We start from the raw sequence: 24,956 nt of genomic DNA on the forward strand, positions 1-24,956 counted from the left end.
TGTTACACCACCAACTCCTCCAGCTACACAGAATTTTTCATCGCAGATCACTCTGAATTAGGTGGAGCAGGGACTTGAGCACTGGACCCTGGTCCCAGGCTAGGACCCCATCCACCAGGCTCCAGAATACGAGAGAAGAGTGTGCCTGTCCGACTCTCTTTCGCTCTCAAACCTTCCCAACAAAAACTGTTGTCAAAACTGATACATTTAGATCAAACAGCCTATTTCCCCACCGACCAGCTTGCATCGACCTATGTGTGACCTCCGTGAAAGCTCAGCTGTAGTCCATCCTTGGGACCTCAGACCCACATCTCTCATTCTGAAACTCTCAGAAAGATCCCTGCCATCCATCACTGACTTTTGTCCATTTAAAGATCCCATTACGAATTGCCTTATCTATAAATTCACTCCAAGCCTTCCTCATATACCTTTTCTCTCTTTCTTCTCATGTCCAGTCTCTCTCCACATCTAGGCTCTGTTTCAGCAACAGACTTAAGCATGTGACTAACTTAAAGCATGTAAACAGTCCCACAGAAGTCAAGACTGTTCCCATGCTTCAAGGTAGACGTGCTTAAGCACCTTGCTGAACGGGGGACCTGCGTTCACTCACCCACCCAGTTGGCACGAGAGCCTCATCCATTGCAGCTCCTGCATCCTGGAGCCAACCTACATCTTTCCACCTATTTCCAAACTTTGCACAGAAATACCTCTCTTGTCTCTTGCCCATAACTTTTCAGTCTCCCGCCCCTCCTAGGTCATTTAAGCCAGGAAAGCATTTGAGGCCAATTTGTATGACTAGAGTGTCTAGGACAGACCAACATTATACTGTAAAAGGTAAAACCTCCCATATCAGGAAGTGTCATGCTCCCTTAGCCTGAAGTTAGGCCTTGGTAATACTGTAGCCTTCTCTAACACCTTTCATAAAAGGATTTCCGTGTGCTTCAGAGTTGCAATGAATTCTGTGAGGGGGTGAGGAGGTTATTAACACCCGCTTTTACAGAGGGGGAAAACAGAGTCACAGAGAGGTTAAGTAAGTGACCCAAGCGGCCGAGTCTGGAATAGAATCTGAGCCAACAATCCCTTTGCTTTGCTCTAACCACTTAGACAACACTGTCTAGAATATGACAACACAAGGTCAGACATTCTCTAAGCACTAGTGTTAAGGTGGTTTAACAAAATCATTCAGCAGAGATTTCTTTATCCTGCATTCCCCCACCCATGTTTATCCTCCTGAATAAAATATAAAACCCGCCTAATAATTAACCCAAAATGGCCTGATGGAGAGGGATAAAAATTGCAGAGTTGTACATGTAACCTTCCTGATATAACCCGGTTTCCTCCTCCTGGTGGGACCAGACCTATCTACATTTTGATGACAGTATCTGCCTGAAAGGACTGCTAATGAGATTCTCTCCTCCATGAAGGAGCACCCCATACATAGTCTCCATAGTAATTGCCCATATCACACATCTTCAGAGTCTCTTAATTATCAGTGGCATGTCAGCTACTGGATTCCTTAACACAGCAGCAACCTGTAGGGTGGAAGTTCCCTCATCTTCAAGTAAAGCCCATTAGGGTGAATCCATGTTTCTGCTGGCAATGAAGGGTAATTACACAGCAACACAGCACTTAAGAAAGACAGGAGAGGATTCTGTGCACCTTGGTGGAGTTTAAACACCTATCAGAGCCAAACAAATATGACAGGATTTTCCTCTGTCCAAGTACAACATAAGGGCCTTCAATTAAGTGGAAATAAAGAAGAGGAAACCCTCTTCTCCCCTGGTTCTCCCTCAGCTCCAGCATGCTTCTTCCCTGACTGTCAACAGGCTGGCTCTAGGCATCAGCGCTCCAAGCATGTGCTTGGGTGGCACTTTCCAAGGGGCAGCACTCCAGCTCCCTTTTTTTTTTTCCTTGTTCTTTTTTTGCTTGGGGCGCAAAAAGCCAGAAGCCGGCCCTGAGCGGAGGTGAGCTGCATCGGTGGGGGGCACGGGGAGGGCCTCAGGAAGTAACCTGGGTGGGAGGGGGGCAGAGGACCTGCTCCCCACAGCTCATCTCCGCTCCACTGCCACCTGCTCCCCCGAGCACGCTGCTACTCCGCTTCTCCCCCCTCCCTCCCAGGCTTGCCACAAAACAGCTGATTCGCCTGTCAAGCCGGGGAGGGAGTGGGGAGAAGCGGAGCTGAGGTGAGTTGCAGCGGTGGAGGGCGTGAGGAGGGCCGCAGGAAGTAACCCGGGGCGGGGCAGCAGAGACAAGCCTGGGAGGGAGGGGTAGAAGGGGAAATGCAGCACGCCCAGGGGAGGAGGCATGGCCAGGAATTTGGGGAAGGGGTTGGAATGGGGCAGAATTGGGGCAGGGCCAGGAGGATGCGGGAATTTTTTTTTTGCTTCGGGCAGCAAAACCTTGGAGCCAGCCCTGACTGTCAAAATGAGCCTGTAACTGGGCGGCCTCACCCCCGCGGGGCCTCCTGCTAGTTACTTTGGGAATTAGCTCAATTTCCAGCTTGGAGCGCCCTCTGCAGGCCAGTAATCCACCTGTCCCAGCTGGCCCCCATGTCACTCCCTGGACCTGGTGCCCTTTTACAGTGGGTTCTGCCCCCTGGCAGCAATCCCTTTTCCTTAGGGTTTCCCTTCCCTGGGAACCCCCCACCCTCTATCCCCACTTTGCTTCAGTATTGGCTATGCCAGTCATTGTCTAGCCCCAAGCCCTGGGGCAGACTGCAGTATCAACCACTCATCATCAGCAAAGGGGTTTGGACCTGCTGCCTTGGCCTACCCCTGGGTTGCATCCTGCAACCCCAGTACCTCTTGGCCTAATCCAGGCAGGAGCTCCCCAGCTCCGCTGCCTTTCCCCAGCCCTGCTCCACGCTAGGTACCTTGTCTAGCTCCCAGCAGCCAGGCCCTTCTCCCTCTACAGCCAGAGGAAGACCCTTTTTGCTTCTGGCTCCCCTGACCTTCTTATACAGCCTTATTGCTCAGTTTGGAGTGGCCCCCAGCTGCAGCTACTCCCGCCATCAGCCCAGGCTTCTGGCTCCAGCTACAGCCTCCTCCTGGGCTGTTTTATGCTGCAAAGGGCAGGAGTGGGTAACCACCCCACTACAGAGCCCCACTTCTCAGCCCTCTTATATCGCGCTAGGGAGAACAGTGAGTTACTTACCCTGCACATCTCTGCAGACACCTGCACCTTCACCTACTCAGAGGGAGAGGGTTATCCCCTCCTTCTCACCTATGGACAATGTCTATGGGCCCTGTTCAACTCCTCACTCAAGGCATCATCCCTGTGGGAATTATATAAAGCAGCACTTGCAGGTGGGCACAAGGGTCTTCCCATGTGCATTTATTGCAGGACTGGAGCCCCTGGTGGCATCAGATCCTCCCCTAAACAAGGGCTCCAACAGCTTCAATATCAGAACAGTTTACCTAAGCAACCAACCAAACAGGAGGTTCATTTTGGCACTGGAATGGGACTTCAGGTGTTGACACTTGGGGGGAGGGGTCCCTTCTTCCCTCTTTGCAACTACTCTCCAGTCTGGTAGCCTGCAAAAATGATCAGTGTTCTCATGTGACACGTCCCAGGAAAATGCCAGGAATCCTGCGCTAATATTTATCGTGACATTATTTCTTTACCAGGAACAGCTTAGCTTAGATGCAGCATTCACTGCACTTTTCAGTCTTTAACCAATGAAGTTGCCTAAAGCACAAAGAGCTCAAGAGACTTGCCCACGGTTGCACAGTGAGTGAACGGCTCAGCCCAGATTGGAAAACTCAGGGTCTCTCTGGCTCCCGAGTCCTTGGCTCCAACCATTACACCGCAGGGCTCCAATGAAGATTTTTAAAGAACACCGAAAATAAATCTAGAAACTTACGATCCAGAGGAACTTCGATGGCTCTGATGATATGATGAAGGTACAGAGCAAACACTACTCCTGTGTACGTTAGGAGGTACTGTTGCATTACCATTTTGAATGTCTGGATAGTATTATGCTTCCACTTTCTTTCAATAGGGCAGGCTGGCCTCTTGGCACAGTAGCTGTACTCCTCGGATTCTTAACTGAAAAATAAACACAAGCCACAAATTAATGAGCAGGTTATAGAGCGCTCTGTACTCCTCATTCTCTTAATTTTTGGGCCGAGGAGAGAAGCACTTTTCATCTGTAATTGTTTGTATTGGGGTAGTTCCTAGAGCAGGGGTCGGCAACCTTTCAGAAGTGCTGTGCCGAGTCTTCATCTATTCACTCTGATTCAAGGTTTCGCATGCCGGTAATACATTTTAAACATTTTTAGAAGGTCTCTTTCTATAAGTCTATAATATATAACTAAACTATTGTTCTACGGAAAGTAAAAATGTTTAAGAAGCTTCATTTAAAATTAAATTAAAATGCAGAGCCCCCCAGACCAGTGGCCAGGAACCAGACATTGTGAGTGCCACTGAAAATCAGCTTGCGTGCTGCCTTCGGCACCCCGTGCCATAGGTTGCCTACCCCTGTCCTAGAGGCTCCATCAAAAATCTGAGTCCCATCGCGTTAGGCACTATACATACGAATAGTAAGAGAGAGTTTTGCCTCAAAGAGCATACAGTCTTAATATTTGAGTGCTCCAGAGATGTTAGCCTTACAGAGTCCTCTTGTATCTTCACTGACTTCCAGTCATTTGATGACATATAATCAGAATACTCGGAAAGATGTATATGAACTTAAAATTTAGAATTTAACCCATTCAACGTGCTTTACATCAACAGTCACTACTTCATCTTCACAACACAGCTCCGTGAGATAGGTGAGTCACATCTTCCCCACTTTACAGATGGGGGAAAGCAGACGCAGAGGAAGACAAGACCCCAGTCCAAAGCCACATCATCAGTCAATGTCAGAGCCGGGACCAGAACTCTTGGCCAGGGCTCCATCAGATCATGTTGCTCCTCTGAAATAATTTGATAGTCAAGGAATCCGCACCTCCAATCTTGCAGCAGAATCCCCCTTTAATAGGAGTCGCCTAATTTTCTGTACGAACTGCCCTAACCAGAGATAATAAAATACACATATTTAAAACCTGGATCACCTTTTTAAAAAATACATCAATGATCAAATTCTGCTCTCCATTACACTGGTGCAAATCTGGAGCAGCTTAACTAAAGCAGCCTCTCTGTATACAACCAAGGAATATTTCCCAAAGATACACACTGAACCAAAAGCAGACTGTGCTCCTGCAGTCGGATCTACGCTGACTAGCCCTGATGCCTTATGCATGGATCCAACTGCAGGATCGGGGCCTGAGAGCACCTTAATGGAGTCACTCAGAAATATGGGGGGCAGATTTTCAAGTGCTCAGCACCCACAAATTCTAATCTGTGCCAAAGAGCTCAGCAGTCAGCAGCTCCTGTTGTGACCCTTATGGCTAAATGGTGAGTACTGAACTCTTGAAAATGTGGCCCTGAGCATCAGACAGAGGATCATGCAAACTATTACTGCAGGCTATGTCCACTGTACTTAGAATTCAAAACCCAGGCAATGCTCAAAATCCAAAGTAAGAGGATTCCAAACACTTCAAGGAAAACATTTTGTTTGTACTCGGTTACTCTGCTGAGAAGGCTAGAGATAGATGAATAGCGGCAAACAATTTTCACAAACCCTGATGAATTAGATACCAACCTCAGGTTTGTTATGTTCACGATCCCACTGGTCATTTTATTTACAAACATTCATCCTAACTCAACTCTGATCAGGAATAACACAGAGAAATCAGATATTCATTTCAGGATGGAAACAGGAACATCATGCTGTGCCTGGTGACTAACTGTAAGTTACTCAGAACTAATGAATAAAGAAGAGTGAAACCAACAATTTTATGAAGGAAAACCAATAGGAGTTAAAAAAAAAAAAACTGTAAAAATACAGAAGATGCCTCCAAAAACCCCAAAACAACCCCCTCAACCAACCACATTAAATAAATAAATAAATATCAATGTTTATTTGTGAATATCAAAAAGTGCTACATTTCACTGAAGAAAACTATGCTGGGAACAGTTCCAAGCTCTAATGAAATCCCAAGCAATGTACTTCAGCAGAGTTGAGTGACAGTAACAATTATTCTTCTACCATTATGCTGTGTAAATATCATATAGTATGTTACAAGATAACTGGAATATTTTTGGTCATTTATGGATCAAGGAAAGCTGAGCTCAGCTGCAGCATCTCTGCGTCAGGAAGCTTTCTGCTTTTCACTCAATTTTCCAGGTGGACTGGCTGAGTTACTGAAGGTCAAAAGACTTGCCTGGGGTCAGTGTCTTAGCTGGGAGCCTTCCGGTTCCTACTCCTTTGTTCTAAGCACTGCACCACATGGCCCGGCCTCTTCTTATGATGCTTATGACACATACAGGAGTTTTACTCATGAGATAAATCCTATCATCCCTAACAGCCCTATTACTGAAGTCAGTAGGCCCAGTTCTGCCCTCTGATAGGCAAGCAGAGCTTTCAGTAACTCCAATGTGAGTTGTACAGATAGAGTAGAAGAAAGAACTGGCCCACCTGGGGCTGAAAAGTATAAAGAGTAAGGGCCTGATCTTACTCCCATTAAAGGTGATGGAAAAAAGTCTCTTAACTTCAATAGGAGCTAGATCAGACTTCAAAACGGGGCCTATGCACCAGTCCTGTTTGGAGGGCGTAAGCAGTGCTTAGGCCTGGCATTAACCTCTGCATGGGTAGACACATTTCCTCCTCTCCCTCGAGTCACACCTAAGAACCATACTGAAGTCATCTGGGTTGCCCTGATATAAACGGTGGCAGAATTCAGCTCCTGCATGTGAGAGATCAGCATACTAGCTATTTAGTTCTGCTTCGTCTTCCCGTATGTAAGCGAGTCTTTTGAGGCACACAGGGTACATTTATGAAATGCAACCATACACTGTCACATCAACAAATCCAGCAGCCTCTGGCATTTTCATGATGTGAAACATTTCAACTCCACCCGCGTTTGTTTTTTTGTTGCTTTTTAAAAAATCAGTAACACGGATTAAAAGACAAGGCAAAGGAGGATAAATTATCCCTTTAACTGGGCTTTCATAGTTCATCGGAGACTGCATCACGTCTGAGTTATGACGGTGTCTTTAATAGCGTTATAAATATTCGGCATCAGTGGCAGACGTGCAGACAGCTCTCTCTTAGCTATTACCCAACATTAAGACAGGGCAGCAAATAGCAGAATATCTCCAGACTTATTTCGATGTGATATTTCCTCTCTCTTTGCACAAGGTTCCCCCTCCCCCCCCACATGTTACCAGATGAGAGAGTGGTGCAAGGGCAGGTCATTTGGCAGACAAGGAAAGCCCAGATTCATGAAAGATAAATAAGATGCTGCAGCTCTGGATGCTGCTAAAACTTCAACCATCCCTGAATGTTGTAAAAAGCAAAGTATGTCAGGGGAAAAAAGGGTGGGGGGAGCAATGCCTGGGTTTAATCCACAGACTTGTCTCCCCAGGGAAGCGGGGGAGGCTTCATCCTTGGGTGAATTAAAGCTAAACTGCACTGTCCTGGAGAATGCACCACAAGAAACAATCCAGCCACAGGCAATGGTGAGGACGATCTCAAATTTCTGTAGTTCTAGATACCACGACTAGCCGCCCACAGGAAAAAGCAGCCGCTAATCGGAAGAATATTCATGAGCTATGATTAAGTTGATTTGCTAACTGCTTGTACAGGGCAGTATATGTGGTAAAACACCACTGAAAAATACACTAGTAAACAACAGGAGCAGCCATGCAGGATCTTTCCATTCCCCTCACATCACTGAAATCTGCTGTGTTACATCAGCCTTAGTATTGCCGGATACCAGTGTACTAGCCACTCCCACTGAAAGCACTCCTCCTTCCAACATAGCATAGGACTATCTGGCTCCAGGTAGCTACCATCATTTTCTCAGAGGAAAGCTTTCAAATGTAGGGCATTCATAGTACTGTGCCATAGTCACCTATGAAATTCACCCCTTGTGCAGAGATCTCACCACCCTTCTGGCTTCAATAAAGGTGTTAAGAACATAACTGCCAGACCATACAAAACCCATTGTCCATCGAGGCCAGTATCTTCTCTCAAGACACGGCCAGCAGCAGCCACTTAAGAGGTGTATGAAACCTTGCATGAGACAGTGATGGGATGACCTTCCCCTCCACATCAAGTCTCCTCCTAATCTCTAATAAAGATAATCTTAAACCTTTAAGCATGGAGGTCGCATATGTCTCCCAAACTTTGTTAGCAGTAACTACTACAGAGCTCACAATGAACAAACATCTGAGTTCTACCAAACGGCCTCCAGCAAAACCAGAGAAAAATCAGCCTCCACATGCCTGATAGAGTTTGTTTGTTTTTTTTAACGAAACGGGAATCTCCACCAGCATCCCAGCACTCACTGTAAGATATCTTTAGCCACCAAAGAACTAAAAACCAGGAAAACCCCAATTTAAAAAAAGCCCTGGCAGGATTAGCAATGTGCAGGTCCGGTGCCACCTGCACAGGATTGAATTTCACCCTTGGAGCAAATAAAAGGTAGCGTAGTGGTTCAAGGCTTGATTTGTAGTTAAAGAAGTGCCAGGGCTCAAGCAATATTTTTTTTCTTTTACTTTCATAAGTGATGTGGCAAGCAGAGGTGCCAGGGCTATGAACTGCCAAGCCTAGAGGTGCCAGTGCTCAGCCCTGGCACAAATTAAGCAGGGATTGGCCCCCATTACCATGTAAGTATCTACCAAACCAAGTTGTTTATTAAGCAGAATGACAGGATGAAAGGTCAAGTGGATCAATATCACCATCTCGTGGAAGATTAAACACTTGAGATTTCAAACACTTAAGGGATCAAGGAGACAATAGGCACTGGGATGCAATGGCAGTTGGGCACTTAAATCTCTTAAGTGCCTCTGAAAATCCCAGCCTCAAGAAAAATGCTTTATTTTCCAAGTATGACAAGCATACTGGTCCCAACCCATTTCTGGGGTAACTCTATTGCTGTCAATGGTAATATATCAGCTATGTACGGCCCATTAAATCTTGCATATACTCACACCTCTGGTAAATTCAAGGAAGTGTGGTATAATGGCAACAACCCTGAACTAGGACTCAGGAACACTGGATTCTATTTCCTATCCTGCTACTGGCTTGCTGGGGCACCTTCAGTAAATCACTTCCCCCTCCCTGTGCCTCCGTCTCCACATCCACAAAATGGGGATAACGATACTGACCTCCCTTATAAAGTGCTTTGAGCGAGATTTACTGATTGAAAGCACTAAGTAAGAGCTTGGCATTTTCAGTAAGGCATTTCTTATGGATTTGTTAGGTTGTTCTTGCAGAAAATGCATTGAAGATTTTAATGTCCCAATCCTGCAAACTGCTCTCCTTGGGTTTATAACCTGCAACTACGCAGAGCCCAACTGACTTCGGTGGGCCTCTGCATAGATGCAGGAGGCCGCATAAGCAGATCCAGTTGCAGGGTTATCACCTAAATTTTCAGCACATAGTTTCTGGGTATCTGACACTTATAAAGGCAAGAACAGATCCCGTATTCCTCTCTTTCACCTTCCTCCATCTCCACTATTGCTAGTGTGCTCAATTTTTTTCACAAGTCTCTCCGTATTTGGTGGTTTTCTTAAAGCTTCAGCTCTGGGAATCCTGTGATGATGAGAATCTCTGCTTACATTTAAAAAGTAAAAAGAATTGCTAGTCTTTGTGCTTGCAAAGCAAAGCTTGAGAAATATGAATGCTACAGACTCAGAAATCAGAAGGCAAAACCACCCTCAAGTTATTATTTAGATCTCATGATTTTTAAACCATGCTCGTGATTTTGGGGAGCTGGATTTATGGTTTTGGAACATTTGGGGCTGACAATTTTGCGTCCCTCTGGCCAGTGTTCTGACTCCATTATGAGCATTGCAACCCTGTTCTCTGACTGTCGCTCTGCCTACACTAGTAAGTCCCCTCTGCGTCCCAACTCCACCAATTAGATTAGTAATCATTAGTTTTTTATTTTGTTTTGTTGTTTAGTTTTGATCTTTTTCAACTCATTCTCAGGATTTTCTGATCTAGCACTAGCCAGAAATAAAGAACCACTGTGGGACAGGGTCAGAAATGGCACCAGTGCAGGACTTCCATGGTACACTGAAGCCAGCAAATTATGTGAGTTCTGGACTGAGATGCATAAGTAGAATTATGTCGATGGGGGAGGGGCATGGGGAGCCAGGGGGTGTGTTCGGAGTAAGGATAACAGTGTGTTGTCAGAGCACTGAAGTACAACAAAAGTTACTGCACGTCTGGATCGAGCAGCATGCGGAGAACTGCGTGAAACGAGGCGGCACAGCATTGCCAGAGATATTCATCCAACGCTTCCAGGAACACTCAGCAAACAAGCAACCACCATCAAAATTATCCTCACATTCACAAAACCTGCATTAAAGCCACAATCCCTGAGAGCCCCATTGTTAGCCAAGGTACGTGGGCATGACTCACCGTGCATCTCTAAACCTCTGCTGCCGTGCTTGTGCATGTGGGTAGGTTGTTCAGGACACACAGTGCCGCTGCATGCCCACGGCTATATGTCAGAGCAGAACACAGCCCACATTGTCACAACCTCTCTTCTCACTGGGACAGAAAGCGTGGAGAGAATGTCACTAATGCAAAGGAATGGAGTTGCATTCAGGCGTACACACGCACACACCCACAGGCATGGTGATGCTACTGGCCATGTGACTCTCCAATGTTTCGAATACACCTCAATGTGTGACTCAAGGAATCTACGGGTTGAAATTTTAAACAAGAGACTTATGAAACATCCCAATTACATTGCTGTGCTGGAAATGAATTGAGAATCAGGCTCCGGCATGTAAATCACTACTCTTAAGGCAAGGGAGTATGAGCTCTTCCTCCTCCTCGCATTCAGTTCCATCCTAGAGCTTTTTACCCGTTACTGAACCAAAAATATAAACCCATCAAATCACAGTTTAATGCCATGTCATGACACTAAACTTTTAGGTCACAACATTGCATGATACACCACTATGAAGCATTACTGCACTGTGAAACTAAAAGGATTTGGCTCCCATCAAAAAAGATGGGCAAGTCCACAAACCTTAAATCTATTAGTCTTTCTTTCCCAGGGCTGGCCATGTTGGCTGGTATCCTGGGACACCATCCAAGTTACATCTGCAAAACCAGGATCCATCAAATTCAGCAATTGTCCCCCATTACAGGAGGCATGCCTGGGATGGGAATTCCTGTCATTTCCACTGTAGGGTGGCCTTACACCCTCTCAAGTTTTAAGCCCCTAGGCCAAATCTTGGAAGCCAGACTCTATATCTCTAATTCCAGATTAGACTGGGCCAAACATCCCATCTGCTGTTTGTGAGATCTTGGCTTAAGACAGCAGAAATCTGATGACATCACCACATCTTGCAAGATTTTGATTCCATTAAACAGGAATTTAACCTACTGAAGCATAGCCCTGACTCCAGCATCATCTGTATCATTACATCACTTTTCAACTTGAAAACAACGAGATGGAACTTTTTTTTTTTTTTTTAAATTTGCCCAAATACTCTTCCAGAGCTCAAAACAAGTGCATGATTGGTGCTATGTTTTCCTCCCCAGAAAGTGGGACACACTGCAGCATTGACTGTCACAAACTGTTCAGTCCAGATTGGAGAATATAGCCCAGAACACCACAATCTGCCACAGTCCTTACCAGAACTCTTTCCAAATGAAAAGATGCCTTTACCATCCAAGTGCATTCAAAACAATAGCAACCCTCCCCCATGACTTTTCAGTACAATGTTCAGTTAAGGGGAAGGGGTACAATGTAATTACTACGAGCATGCTAAAAATGCCTGATTCTTCCCTCATTGCAGTCAAAGGGAAATTTATCATTGACTTCAGTGTGAATAATATCAGATATTAAGCTCCTTTTCCTCTATCTCCCAACCTCAGAGTCACAGATTCCACTAGAGAGCTTCATGGCTTTTCTTTCTGAGTACTGTACACACATAGATCATCACTGTTTTATTTGCAAAGCTCCAGCATTTGACTTCACATATTGCAACAGCTCGTGTAGATTGATTAATCCCCCCAATCACGCTTGGATTTCCCAGGTTACATTCCATGTCATGCCACAACAGGGTGACGTTCTAGCACCACCACCACCTTTCTCTCCTGCTCTTCTCCCCACCCCATTTGAATCCTCCTTCTACCTAAAGGGCCTATTTATCCATGTATATTTGTGCCAGCTTCGCATGAACTTCTCATCCTTCACAGCACAAGATGTATGCAGCCCTTTTATTGTCCAAAGCAGCAGCCACCTCCGGATCACCATTAGAGAAAGAGGGGAAGGCAATTGCAAACAGTGGGTAGAATCGGCCAGTAAAAGTACGGAAGGAAAGTGCAGGCCAGGTGATAACACAGGAAAAAGCAGTGGATGGGCATTTCATTATGATGATGTTTTATGCCTCCCACCAAAGATGCATCCTAGCATTAAGACTGCATATTGTTTCTTACCATCATGCAACACACCTAAATGGGAATTCAAGTATGCATGATTAAAAAGAGATCATTACAAACAGGGTACATGTCCTCCCGCCCACAACACATACAAAAAAATCATTAGTAAAAAATAGGTACCAAATATCATAATGCACAGGGACCATCTTTGTCTTAATTCCTTTTTGCATCCTTTAGTTACCTGTATAACCTTAGGTATATTGTGTGTGCCTAGCTGCTTACTCATAACTTTCCTACAACTACTCCTTTGAAAAACAAAAAAAGTGATTTAATTAAAAATATTCATTAATGAGGCATTTCAATCAAGTCTGGCTTCAAGTTTAAATTATGTCAGAATAAATCTCTAGGAAGCCCAAGCCACATAGGAATTTTTCCATTAATTTAGGGGAAAAGGTAATTCCAAAACAAACAACAGTTTTCCAGCAATTCAGATATTGTAGCATGGCACTAGTGAACGAAAGCTCGACAGAGAAACTGATTGGAACAGAAGTGTTATGCGCATTCTTTGATCTGAGAGAAACGCCGGAGTGATTGAGGGACATACATTGAGAAAATTAGAGTAAACATTTAATAACTTCAGTTATCAAAACTGAAAAGGTTTTGGACAAAGGTGCAATTTGTAAAATATGTAAAAAATTTGACAGCAACTTTTAAAAATCATTTAAAAAGAAATCTTCCTAGGTCCCGTTTAAAATGGCCCCTATCCATAGACTCAGATTCACACGTCTACTTTAGACCCTCTGAAATCTGCATGCCTATCTACATCTTGCAGCTTGAACTCATCTCTATTGAAAACCTAACAATGTTTGCCCAGGAAAAGGAGTTGGTAAAAGATTAAAGTAGACAGACACATGGAGATAGCTGTGACACACAAGATAGGACGACTATGTTCCTGCTTCAGGAGAATACAAACAATGACAACTATTACCACTCTATGGATGCAGGTGCACATTACAGCTGAGGGTCACGTGAGGGGTAGACAGACAACAGGGTTTAAAGCAGAAATAACATTTCCCATAGCAAAATTAGCCACACTTTTTAATCTTGTGCAGCAGTCATGACAAATCTGCTGGGCAGAGTACAAGGGATCAATGAGGAGATTTCCTATCATCCATAGTATATTTTGCATCACAAAATAAACTGACAGTGAGTGGATCCTAACATGGCATTGTAGGTATTCCACCCTATTGTAAAAGGCAGAGCAGCAACTTTATGCATCCGTGTGTGCTTTCTTCTAGTCCAAGTAAATCTTCCCTCTCCAAACAATAGTTTGTACTTATATATTATCTGATCATTTTGAAGTATTTTCAAACATTAAAGAATTCTCAGAATATCCAGGTGAGGTATATATTAACCTATTACATAGATAGGGATACGGATGCAATGAGAGGTCAAATGACTCCCCCAGTGACACAATAAGCCAAAGAGGAGCACTGTGTAAGCTCAAAAACTTGCATCTCTCACCAACAGAAGTTGGTCCAATAAAAGATATTTCCTCACCCACCTTGTTTCACAATCGGTGTCATTGTAAGGAACAGAACTTGGTTGACTTCAGTATAACCTTGCACTATATCCAGTGCAGGGATTGAATACTTTAAATATTGGCCTAAGTGGTTTATAAAAAGGGTTTCCAGGAGGGAGGCTTTGCGTTTGAAAGTGTATTATTTGCATGCTTTTTTCGCACAGTTCTGTTGTGGGTACAAATATAAAAAATGGCTCCTCTAATCAACTGACTGTAAGTGCAGATCAGGTAGAGGTGCAGTTACTCAGTGCGTTTAGCATGTGGAAATTGCATTCGCAAGCAGGTAACGTTCACTTTCCCAAGCTAAAAATATAAGCCATTATTCTTTTCCTGGGAAATAATTTAATGGAGGACAGTACTAGCCCATGTATACCACTGCAACCAGGAATACAGTTATATTTAAGTCCGAAATTAATACATTTCACATGCCCACGTGATTCAAGTACTATTGTACACAAAATACTGTCTAAAAGTAAACTTCATGCAAGTAGTAGACATTATAGTAATGAAAGCTGTGTACCAGTGGATTGCAATGTAGAAAAATAGCCATAATTAGTTTTTTGTTTATTTGTTTGTTTTTAAGTAAGTGGGTAAAATAAGTTGGTTTTAAAAAGTCAGTTACTGTAAGGAAAATGAGCCGGACAAATGAACAGAACTGTCCCAAAACCATCACAATGTTCATCAAATACACTATCTGACAAATACGATTCACTTGGCTCCACAAGGAAATAAACACAATTCTCTGATGTATTGACCCAAGGTTAGTGAGAGTTGCAGGTGGAACCTCTTTAGGTTTAGCCCATTATTTTAGCAGTCTATTCACCTCTTGATATGCATATGCAAAGAGGAAAGATCCCCTTGCTTAATATTTGATATTGGATAAGCGCTAACAATGTAAGCGTCTCTAGACAGCAATGTCATTTGCTACGTGGTTGTACAGCACCTAGCACAATGGAGCTACACCTGGTGGGTGTCTAGGTGACAGCACTAAGTTCAAAATGTGCTGTAGGCAAAGACAGTCTTTGCCTAGGGGAGCTCACAGCCTCAAGACTGGGTAAAAGTTCTTTATTAGTAAAACACCTGTGTCAGTTAATTAGATGACTAAGGCCACGTCTACACTACGGGATAATATCGAATTAGCTAAAATCGGTTTTATAAAACTGATATTATAAATTCGATTTCATGCGGCCACACTAGGCACAGTAATTCGGTGTTGTGCGTCCATGGTCCGAGGCTAACGTCGATTTCTGAAGCGTTGCATTGTGGGTAGCTCTTCCGTAGCTATCCCATAGTTCCCGCAGTCTCCCCCGCCCCTTGAATTCTGGGTTGAATCATTATTGTCACGCGGTGGTTCTGGTAAATGTCATCAGTCATTCCTTCCTCCGGGAAAACATCAGCTGACAATCCTTTCGCGCCGTTTTCCCTGGATTGCCCTGGCAGCCGCCATAGCACGGCAAACCATGGAGCCCGTTCAGCTTTTTTTTTTTTCCGGCACCGTATGTGTACTGGATGCCGCGGACAGAGAGGCGATACTCCAGCGCTACACAGCAGCATTCACTTGCTTTTGCAATGATAGCAGAGATGGTTACCGGTCGTTCTGTACCGTCTACTGCCGGAGAAACTGGCAATGAAATGACGGTTATCTCTCCCCTCTGTACTGTCCGCTGCTATCATGAGTGCCCCTGGCTGAAATCGGCCGGGGGCGCAACGCAAAGCAAAATTGGGATTGACTCACTTGGGACTGAGTCAATCCCTCCCTTATGGTTTCTAAAATAGAGTCAGTCCTGCCTAGAATAAGGGGCAAGTGTATTAGAGGACCAGTGTATCAGAGCACAGCTGCTCCGTGTCAGTATTCACAGGGGGTGCCCCTGCAACAACCCCACCGTTGCTTCCCTCCTCCCCAACCTTCCTGGGCTACCGTGGCAGTGTCCCCCCATTTGTGTCATGAAGTTATAAAGAATGCAGGAATAAGAAACAGAGTGACTTGTTAGTGAGATAAAATGAGGGGAGGCAGCCTCCCGGCGCTATGACAGTCCAGGCAGTACAGAATCTTTTCTTTACACAGGAAAGGGAGGGGGCTGATGAAGCTCAGCCCCAGTTGCTATGATGAAGACGGTACCAGCCATTCTGTACCATCTACTGGGAGTAACTGGGAGTCATTCCCATTTTTTACCCAGGCCCCCCAGCCAGCCTCACCTGAGGCCAGCAGGAGCACTCACGGGCTGATGGCGACGGGATATCAGTCATATTGTACCGTCTACCACCGGGGGGAGGGGAGAGGAGCGGATACTGCTCTTCACTGCTGCAGCATCGCGTCTACCAGCAGCATTCAGTACACATAGGGTGACATTGAAAGAAGTCAAGAAATGATTTCTTTCCCTTTTCTTTCACGTGGTGTGGGGAGGGGAAAACTGAGGAGCTATTCCCTGAACCACGCCAGACCTGTGTGTTTGAACCTACAGACATTGGGAGCTCAGCCAAGAATGCAAATACTTTTCAGAGACTGCTGTGGACTGTGGGATAGCTGGAGTCCTCAGTACCCCCTCCATCCATGAGCGTCCATTTGAGTCTCTGGCTTCCGTTTACGCTTGTCATGCAGCGCTGTGTATCCTGGAGATTTTTTTCAACGCTTTGGCATTTCGTGTTCTGTAACAGAGCTCTGATACAACAGATTGTCTCCCCACACAGCGATCAGATCTAGTATCTCTCCCGTACGGTCCATGCTGGAGCTCTTTTTGGATTTGAGACTGCATCGCCACCCGTGCTGATCAGAGCTCCACGCTGGGCAAACAGGAAATGTAATTCAAAAGTTCGCGGGGCTTTTCCTGTTTACCTGCCCGCTGCATCCGAGTTCAGATTGCTGTCCAGAGCAGTCAGTGGTGCACTGTGGGATACCTCCCGGAGGCAATAACGTCGATTTCCGTCCACACTAACCGTAAATCCGATATGTTAATATCGAATTTAGCGCTACTCCTCTCGTCGGGGTGGAGTACAGAAATCAATTTAAAGAGCCCTTTATATCGATATAAAGGGCGTTGTAGTGTGGACGGGTACAGCGTTAAATCGATTTAAACGCGTAGTGTAGACCAGGCCATAGAAACAACACTTCAAACCCATCTACTGTTATAATTCATTTCAGAGTGTGCACCTTCTCCTAATGGTTTCACAAGCTCTCAAGTTTCATCTTCTTTGGTAAAGATAATATCTATACACCAACGATCAAAACTGAACAGAATTCTGCGAACAACTCAAGTTAGTAGCGAAGGAGAAATAAGTCTAGGCAACTTTTAAACTCTCTCAGTGTAACAAAGTAATGAAAAAAAATCAAGCTTTAATCCCCCCTCACACCCCAAGCTGTGTAACTGCAGCACTTTCATCACACGTGATCTTCCTAAATGAATTACAGTTCTAGGTATTTGACTGCAGGTTCCTGCCCTTCACTTTCTCAGACAGATTTCAGAGTGGTAGCTGTGTTAGTCTGTGTCAGCAAAATAAAATGAGCCGTGCCATAAGCACTCCTCAGTTTTTTCCCCTCAGACAGGTTATTCAAGGACACTATTTAACTTCAGAGGCAGCAGTCCACTCACCCAGCCTGGGAAAACTAAAAGGATAACTGTAGAAGATTAGAGCCTTCGATTCTGTATTAAATACACGTGTACGTGAAGAAAAAGACCTGCTGTTTGTACATTCTACCCTTGGTCAGCCTGCCTCAAGATGACAGGAATCTATTCTTTCCTCTGTCTCTGGATGGCTGAGTTAGAAAACCTTGCATCCCTTTCTTGGTGCATCTGCTCCCATCCTGCTTCACCACCCCCCACCCCCACCCTCAGCAACCTGAGATTTCCATCTGCTCTGTGTAAGCAAGTTTCCTAGCTAGCTTCTATTCATGCAGAGACAAGACAGATGGGAGGGGACTGTTAAACTATCATTGGTTAGCTAAGGCAGCGGAAAGAACTGAAGGGACAGAAGAGAGGCTTAGGACTTGTTCTCATCATTAATAGAAAATGAACCACATGCTACTCAAATAGGTCATTACTTCTCCAGCCAGGCTGCTCATGCCCACCCCTCAAGTCAGACATTACCCATCAGGGCCGCCCAGAGTGGGGGCAAGTGGAGCAATTTGCCCCAGACCCTGCAGGGGCCCCCACAAGAATATAGTATTCTATAGTATTGCAACTTTTCTTTAAATGGAAGGGGCTCCCAAAATTGCTTTGCCCCAGGCCCCCTGAATCCTCTGGGCGGCCCTGTTACCCATTTGAAGCGGGCACACAGTCTGTGGCTGAGCAACAACGAAAGGTGCATTGCATGTGAAAATGTCTCCCCATGCTGCAAACATGAGTGAGCATCAGCGCTGGGTCCAAGCAGTAAAGTCTAGATTCAGATTTGGTTCCAACCAGTCTCAGGATTAAACATCCTGGATCTTAGGGGTTTAATTCAGGCCCATCTCTTTTTGGAATATGGCCTTTCCTCCAGATTCAGCAAAGCCCAGGCCATAAGTAATCCTCATCCCCATTTAGCATGGGCTTGTTCCAGTCCCAATGAACTTGAAAGGAGTTTTACCACTGGCTTCAATGAGAACAGGATTGAGTCTCAAAGCACTTAAGTCGGTACTTAGCTTTAAGCACCTGAACAGTTCCATTGAACAAAAATGGGCCCACTCACATCAAGTTAAGCATGTGCTTAAGTGCTTTACAGAAATCGGGCCTTAGTGAGCTCTAATTAAAACATATTCCTTCCTTGTAGCCTGAGCAAAATACTGATCCTGAACTCTCAATGGAGTCATTGGCTGCAAAGGGTGCACAGCTCTTTGCAGCATTGGGCCCTCGATTTGGAACAGAAAAACAAAAACAAAAAAAGCAACAATTGAAAATAAGGGAAAAAAATCATCCCATGATGAAGTTAAATAAATAAAATACCCAATGGGGGAGAACTGTTTTTAAATAAACTCATCAGATCCACCAGGACATTCGTCATAGCAATTACAAAAACTCCTGCTGATAATGTTCCCAAGAAGACACTTACCGTATCATTTTATGGGCTCCATTCACATAATGAAAAGTGACAATTACAGAACTGTGCTTTGGCATCACTTTTAAAATGAGAAAAAACATTAAGTTTTATGCAGTGTAGATTGATTTTTTCTTTTTTTTTAAAGTAATTCCCTAATGGAAACGAGAGAGAGAAAAAAAAAATCACTTTCTGGGGTCTCTCTTCCTCTCTTGCTTTATTCCCATTCCCTCTCACTCCCCCCATGTAATATGCTAGCTGGGTTTCCAGGTTGCTGACTTCAGGGCTGTAAATCTGCCCTCTCCTTTTGTTTGGCAATAACAGGACCTGTTGTCACTGGCGTTAAAAGCCATCGCTTGCATGTAAGATGATTATTAGGGCCCTGATGCTGTGGGCTGTTCCATGTGAGCACTGCCTCCCTGGAACAATTTGCAGGATTGAGGCTTAAGATGGCAAAATAAGATCCTTCATTATATCATATACGTACACAGACACACACTGTTTTCTTTAATAGCTATACTACATACACAATCCCCCACAATATGTAATACACACACACCCCCCCAATTATTTTTGAACGTGTAAATCCCTACAAGCATTTTTAAGAAGCCACTTAAAACATTTGTTGCACAGTACATAGTAGATATGGGGGAAAGGGAAAGGATAGGATCTTTTGAAACTTTTTTCCTGTAGGTCTCATTGGAGCTGAGAGTACCTCTTCCTCCAGATAGCAGCTATCTGAACACCTTTGGACGGGCAGCATTTTCTGTCCTCTGTATTCAGAAAGGAGAGAGGAGCCCTTTGTACTTGTTTCTGACATTGCATTCAGCTTTCACAATTGTTCTTCAGAACACAGTAATTGTCACAAACAAACCCAGATAAGGCCAGGTAATTTCTCTTCTTTCATCACAAAATCCCTTTAGCAACTAACACTTTTTCCTACTCACCTACCCACCCGCCCTCTCCCTGCTGGGCAGGGAGAGAGAGGTTTGCAACAGGAAGCCCGTATCATAGTTTAAAGCTTTGAAAGATCTAGCACCCCTCACAATCCTATTCCCCACGTCTTATAAAGGGAGATGAGCACCAAACCAGAGACCCTAAACAACCTTCTCCCAAAAAAGAAATTTCTCAAGACGTTTGGATCCAACCTCTATGGCTGGGCCTGATCACTACAATGGGTCAAACTGAACAGCCAGCTCCAAACTCACCCAAGTTTTGCAAGGTTCAGATTTGAACCCAAAGGTTACAGTTTAGGCTCATATCTGTAGGGCATCTTTAATCCCAAAGCATTTTGCAGATTATATCCAGTATTATTAACAACTATTTATATTGCTATAGCACCTAGAAGCCTCAATCAGGTGGGATCCAATGTGCTACGTACCACACATGTTAGGGTGGAAAGCAGCCAGCAACTGGTATACAGCACAAACAGTGCAAGGTGTAATTTTTGGCCAGTGGCACTGGGGATAATCCCCACTTTTAGGAAGAGCAGCTGTGGGACCCTTAGTGTCCAAGCTGAGCAAAGTGGACCTGATAGAGAATGGAATAGGGGTTAGGGCACTCGCTGGGAACCAAAAGCTAGAGTAAAGTTAGGAAAAAAGTCTACAAGACAAAAATTACATGGGATAAAAAAAAATATTGTCCATCCCAATCATATTGGAGTTATAGGTATTTCAACACCCTATAGTTTTGCACCCAGATGCTGTACCAGCATGCTGGTCTGCTGAGAGAAATTGGCAATTAACTCCTCATTAAAATTTCATACCTCAGCTCTTCTTCCCCCATTGTCTCCCCTCCCCTCCTTCGTGTTCTGTCCCCCCTACTGGGTTAGTCTCAGCGAAAGGGCCTGAAGCAGCCTGGTGCAGTCCATCTGCAATGCTGTGAAGCTAAAATCAATGGCTGGAGCGGTGAACCTCGGTTTACAGCAGCCCTATCTCCCTCACTGACAGCTATTGTTCAACCTTCCTGTAAGGCTGTCCATCTGTTTCATTGTTCTGCAGGTGTGAGAAGCCTCCTACAGGAACCCATATGCTGCAGCTGTCAATCAGGGAATCCACACAGATCAAGGGGTCAAGGAAACAGTTTTTTGGGGGGGGGGGGGGGTTAGAGTTCATGCTAGTCTAAAATGTTTAATCTCCATTCACCAGCAACTCCATCCATTAGCTCCGTATCCATTCCCACTGCCACTTCAGAAGGATGATGGGATTTGTTTGGACAGGAGGCAGACGATGATGCATTTAGCTTTCCGGACCATCAGAGCTGGGATTTGCCATTGAGGGACTCCCAGCTTGCCTTGTCCCTCAGAGTTACAGAAGCTTTACCAATGGGTGACATTCCACCCCTTCCTTCCCACCAGAGAAGATCACAGGGTTCTAGGAACATCGGCTAATAGAGCCTTACAAGCCACCCATGAGATAGGTGCAGTGGTCACCATTAAAAAGGCAACAGTTTACATGCAATGGTATGCTAGATACCACAGTTTCTTCCTATATTTGGAACATGGCGTAAGCCTAATGGTTAAGTACCATCAAGAGATTAGGATATGGAATATACCTATAATAGAACTGTAAAAATATACCCCAGAACAGAAAATTACATCTTCTTTATAGGCTTTAAAAAAAAAAAAAACAGCATAGAGAACGATAACCCTTCTAGAGAGCTCTACAGAAAGGTCATTTTTTAATACATTCTGCAGGACTCTTCCCTAAGGGCATGGAATTCGGTGGACTTTTAAAATGGCAATTGCCATATGTCATGGTATAATTCCCTACTCTGAACCTTAGCGTCCAAAAGACGGGGTACCAGCATGAATTCCTCTAAGCTTGATTACCAGCTTAGAACCTGTAGCGCTGCCACCAATCAGGAATTCCAGTGCCTGGTACACTCGTCCCCCCAAAACCTTCCCCGGGGACCCCCAAGACCCAGACCCTCTGGATCTTACCACAGGGAAAGTAAACCCTTTCCCCCACTGTTGCCTCTCCCAGGTTTCCCCTCCCTGGGTTACCCTGGAAGATCACTGTGATTCAAACTCCTTGAATCTTAAATGGAGAGGAAAATGCACCTTCCCCGCTCCTTCTCTCTCCCCCTCCCAGACTCTCCCTGAGAGAGAGAGTAATCCTAACACAGAGGGAAATTAACCTCTCTCTCCCTCTTCCCTCCTTTCTCCCCACCAATTCCCTGGTGTATCCAGACCCCGGCCCCTGGGGTCTCATACCAGAATAAAAAAAAACAATCAGGTTCTTAAACAAGAAACTTTTAATTAAGGAGAGAAAAACAGTAAAAATTATCTTTGTAAATTTAAAATGGATTAGGTACAGGGTCTTTCAGCTATAGACACTGGGAATATCCTCCCAGCCTAAGTATACAAGTACAAATTAAAATCCTTTCAGTAAAATACAAATTTGAACTCCTTCCAGCCAAATGCACATGTGCAAATAAAGAAAACAAACATAAGACTAACTCACCTTATCTACCTAGCACTCACTATTCTGAACTTATAAGAGCCTTTATTGGAGAGATTGGAGAGAAACCTGGTTGCACGTCTGGCCCCTCTGAGCCCCCAGAGAGAACAACCACCAAACACTAACAGCACACACACTAACTTCCCTCCCTCAAGATTTGAAAGTATCCTGTCCCCTGATTGGTCCGGTGACAGCCAGGCTCACTGATCTTGTTAACCCTTTACAGGCAAAAGAGATATGAAGTACTTCTGTTCTATTAACTCTTACTTATCTGTTTATAACACCATAGGTACCATGATAATTTCATAAAATGGAGAAACTGAGGTACTGATGGGTTTCATGACTTGTCCAAGGTCACAGAAGATGTCAAGACCCAAGCGGGGGGTCACCAGTTTCCATTCCAACTCTCTAGCCTACGTTTTGGCCGCTATGGTCATTTTTTTCTAATGGCTTCCCGTCCTCCTCTCAGCCAATTCTTTTTTCCACAGGCAGCATGATTCCATAAGTAAAATACTGGATACAATCCAATGGAGGTGTTGAGCATTTTCATCCCTCAGTGAAGTTAACAAGAGCTGAGGGTGCTCAGCACATTGCAGGAATCAGGCCTGTTATACGGAGTATGTTAAAATGCTTGGCAATATAAAGGCTGATGTTTGGAGTTTTGATTGTAACCCAATTCTAACAGTCCTCCCATCTGCTAGCAAGAGAAAAAAAAATTCTTCTCCCATTCCATACTCTGTCCCCCTTGTCCTCTATAAAATTTCCTGTCCTTTTACCTTGTGCTTGCAATGGCACAACTAGTTTGAAATGTGCCCTGGGATAAAGAGAATGCCTGCAGAATAATTATTGGTATTGTCTTGTTAATAACACCGCTACTCTTATTATTGGGCCAAATCTTCAGTTGGTATAAATCCACATAACTCCACTGAAGGCAATGGAGCTATGCTGACTTACACCATGTGAGACAATCACAAAACATAGTAACGTGTACTAGGTATGAGCAGTAGTTTCAAAATTGCTTAAATCTGAGTGAAGCTTTGTTTTATAAAATCAGTTTGTTCTGTTGCAGTGATAAAGTAGCACACAGAGAGGCAGGGATCGCAGTCATCACTAAGTCCAAGCCATGATGCCAAATCTGGAGCTACTCTGGGCATCCTGGCATGTTCCACTCACAGGCCACACACCAACTCAGCTATTTTAATTTGTTCTCTCTTTTGCTTCCGCTCCCCCTCCCGTTTGTTGAACAAAAAAAGGAGAGGCGAGCAAACGTAGCAAATAAGGGCTCTGTCACTAAAGAAGTGTGCATCATGATCTCAGTGCATTTCAAAGGGTGAATGCCTGCAATCAGACAGAACGCTAGCTCTCATGATCAGAGAAATGCTTTTAGAACCAGAGGACTAACACACAAACACCTCAGCTGAAGAGAAGTGCCATTTAAAGCAGCTAAGATTTGACTGGTCTCAGCCCATTTGAACTCTCTGGATATCTGCTCACAAGTTCGTGCTTTTCACAAACCAACACTTGCATTGTCACAGAGGGGAAGTCAAGATAACCTCTCCCATTCACCTCCAAACACTCCTCTTGGTATATAAAGCAGGCAGCTTAGACACCACAGTTTTAGGCCTTACAGAAAACCCAAGATAGATCAATGTATTTTGTATTAAAATCAATAGCTCCTCCCACTCAGTTTCCAGCCTGCCCCCATAAGAAAGGCACAGAGAAACAGAAGCTGTTTCTCAGGGCCATTGGTTCCTCACATCACTTCTCTGTGTTATTTCACAGTACATTGCGCCCTTTCTCTATCTCACCCTTTACAGCATCCCAGTGGCATACATGCATATCCACTGGGGGGATTACGAGTAGCTCATGCCCTGCGAGCTGTATGTATAAAAAGTCTTTGATACCAAGTGTGAGGCTACCACTAGAAATAGTAGTAGGCCCCTTAAATTATCCAGCAAATTAATTGGTATGTAGAAGTAACCAGGACCCAGAGCATGTGATACAGGGCAAGATGTTTGAAGTCAATATGAATCAGCTGATTGACTAAAGTTATAACCGAGGTTTGCAACTGTGAGATTTGCACACAAATGCACAGTTTCTGATTATGATTACTACTACTTAAAAAAAGGCAGGAGGAACTGAATAATCTGACTTGCTGATACTCAAGGCAATGGTGGTAGCTCACAGCTTTGGAATTTATCCACCTTGTTATACACGTCTGATAGTTAAGGTGACAGTTTTATAATGTAATTGGTTTCCTTACAAATCTCTGAGTCACACTATAGCATGGGGCAACTCCACTTATGGTCTCTTTGTCTAGGTACTTATTCACCATTGTCACATCTGAGCACCTCACAGACATTAAAAAAACTTCAGGACCAGACTTCAAAGAGAAACTGCTGAGCTTCAGTTCATTTGCAAATTTGACACCATCAGCTCTGGACTAAAC

At 44.4% G+C, this 24,956-nt stretch overlaps 1 protein-coding gene across 20 annotated transcripts in view; it reads right to left on the reverse strand.

The window, feature by feature from the left end:
• Positions 1-24,956, reverse strand: part of NFASC (neurofascin) — a 198,440-nt gene that overhangs the window by 99,579 nt on the left and 73,905 nt on the right. For all 20 annotated transcript variants that reach the window (XM_075064860.1, XM_075064861.1, XM_032792475.2 and 17 more), the window contains exon 3: positions 3,863-4,047. In XM_075064860.1, coding sequence (XP_074920961.1) covers positions 3,863-3,956 — 94 coding nt within the window. In that variant the 5' untranslated portion in view covers positions 3,957-4,047. The remainder of the gene's footprint in view (positions 1-3,862; positions 4,048-24,956) is intronic.

The sequence above is a fragment of the Chelonoidis abingdonii genome, chromosome 4 (assembly GCF_003597395.2).
Source record: "Chelonoidis abingdonii isolate Lonesome George chromosome 4, CheloAbing_2.0, whole genome shotgun sequence".
Lineage (NCBI taxonomy): Eukaryota > Metazoa > Chordata > Testudines > Testudinidae > Chelonoidis > Chelonoidis abingdonii.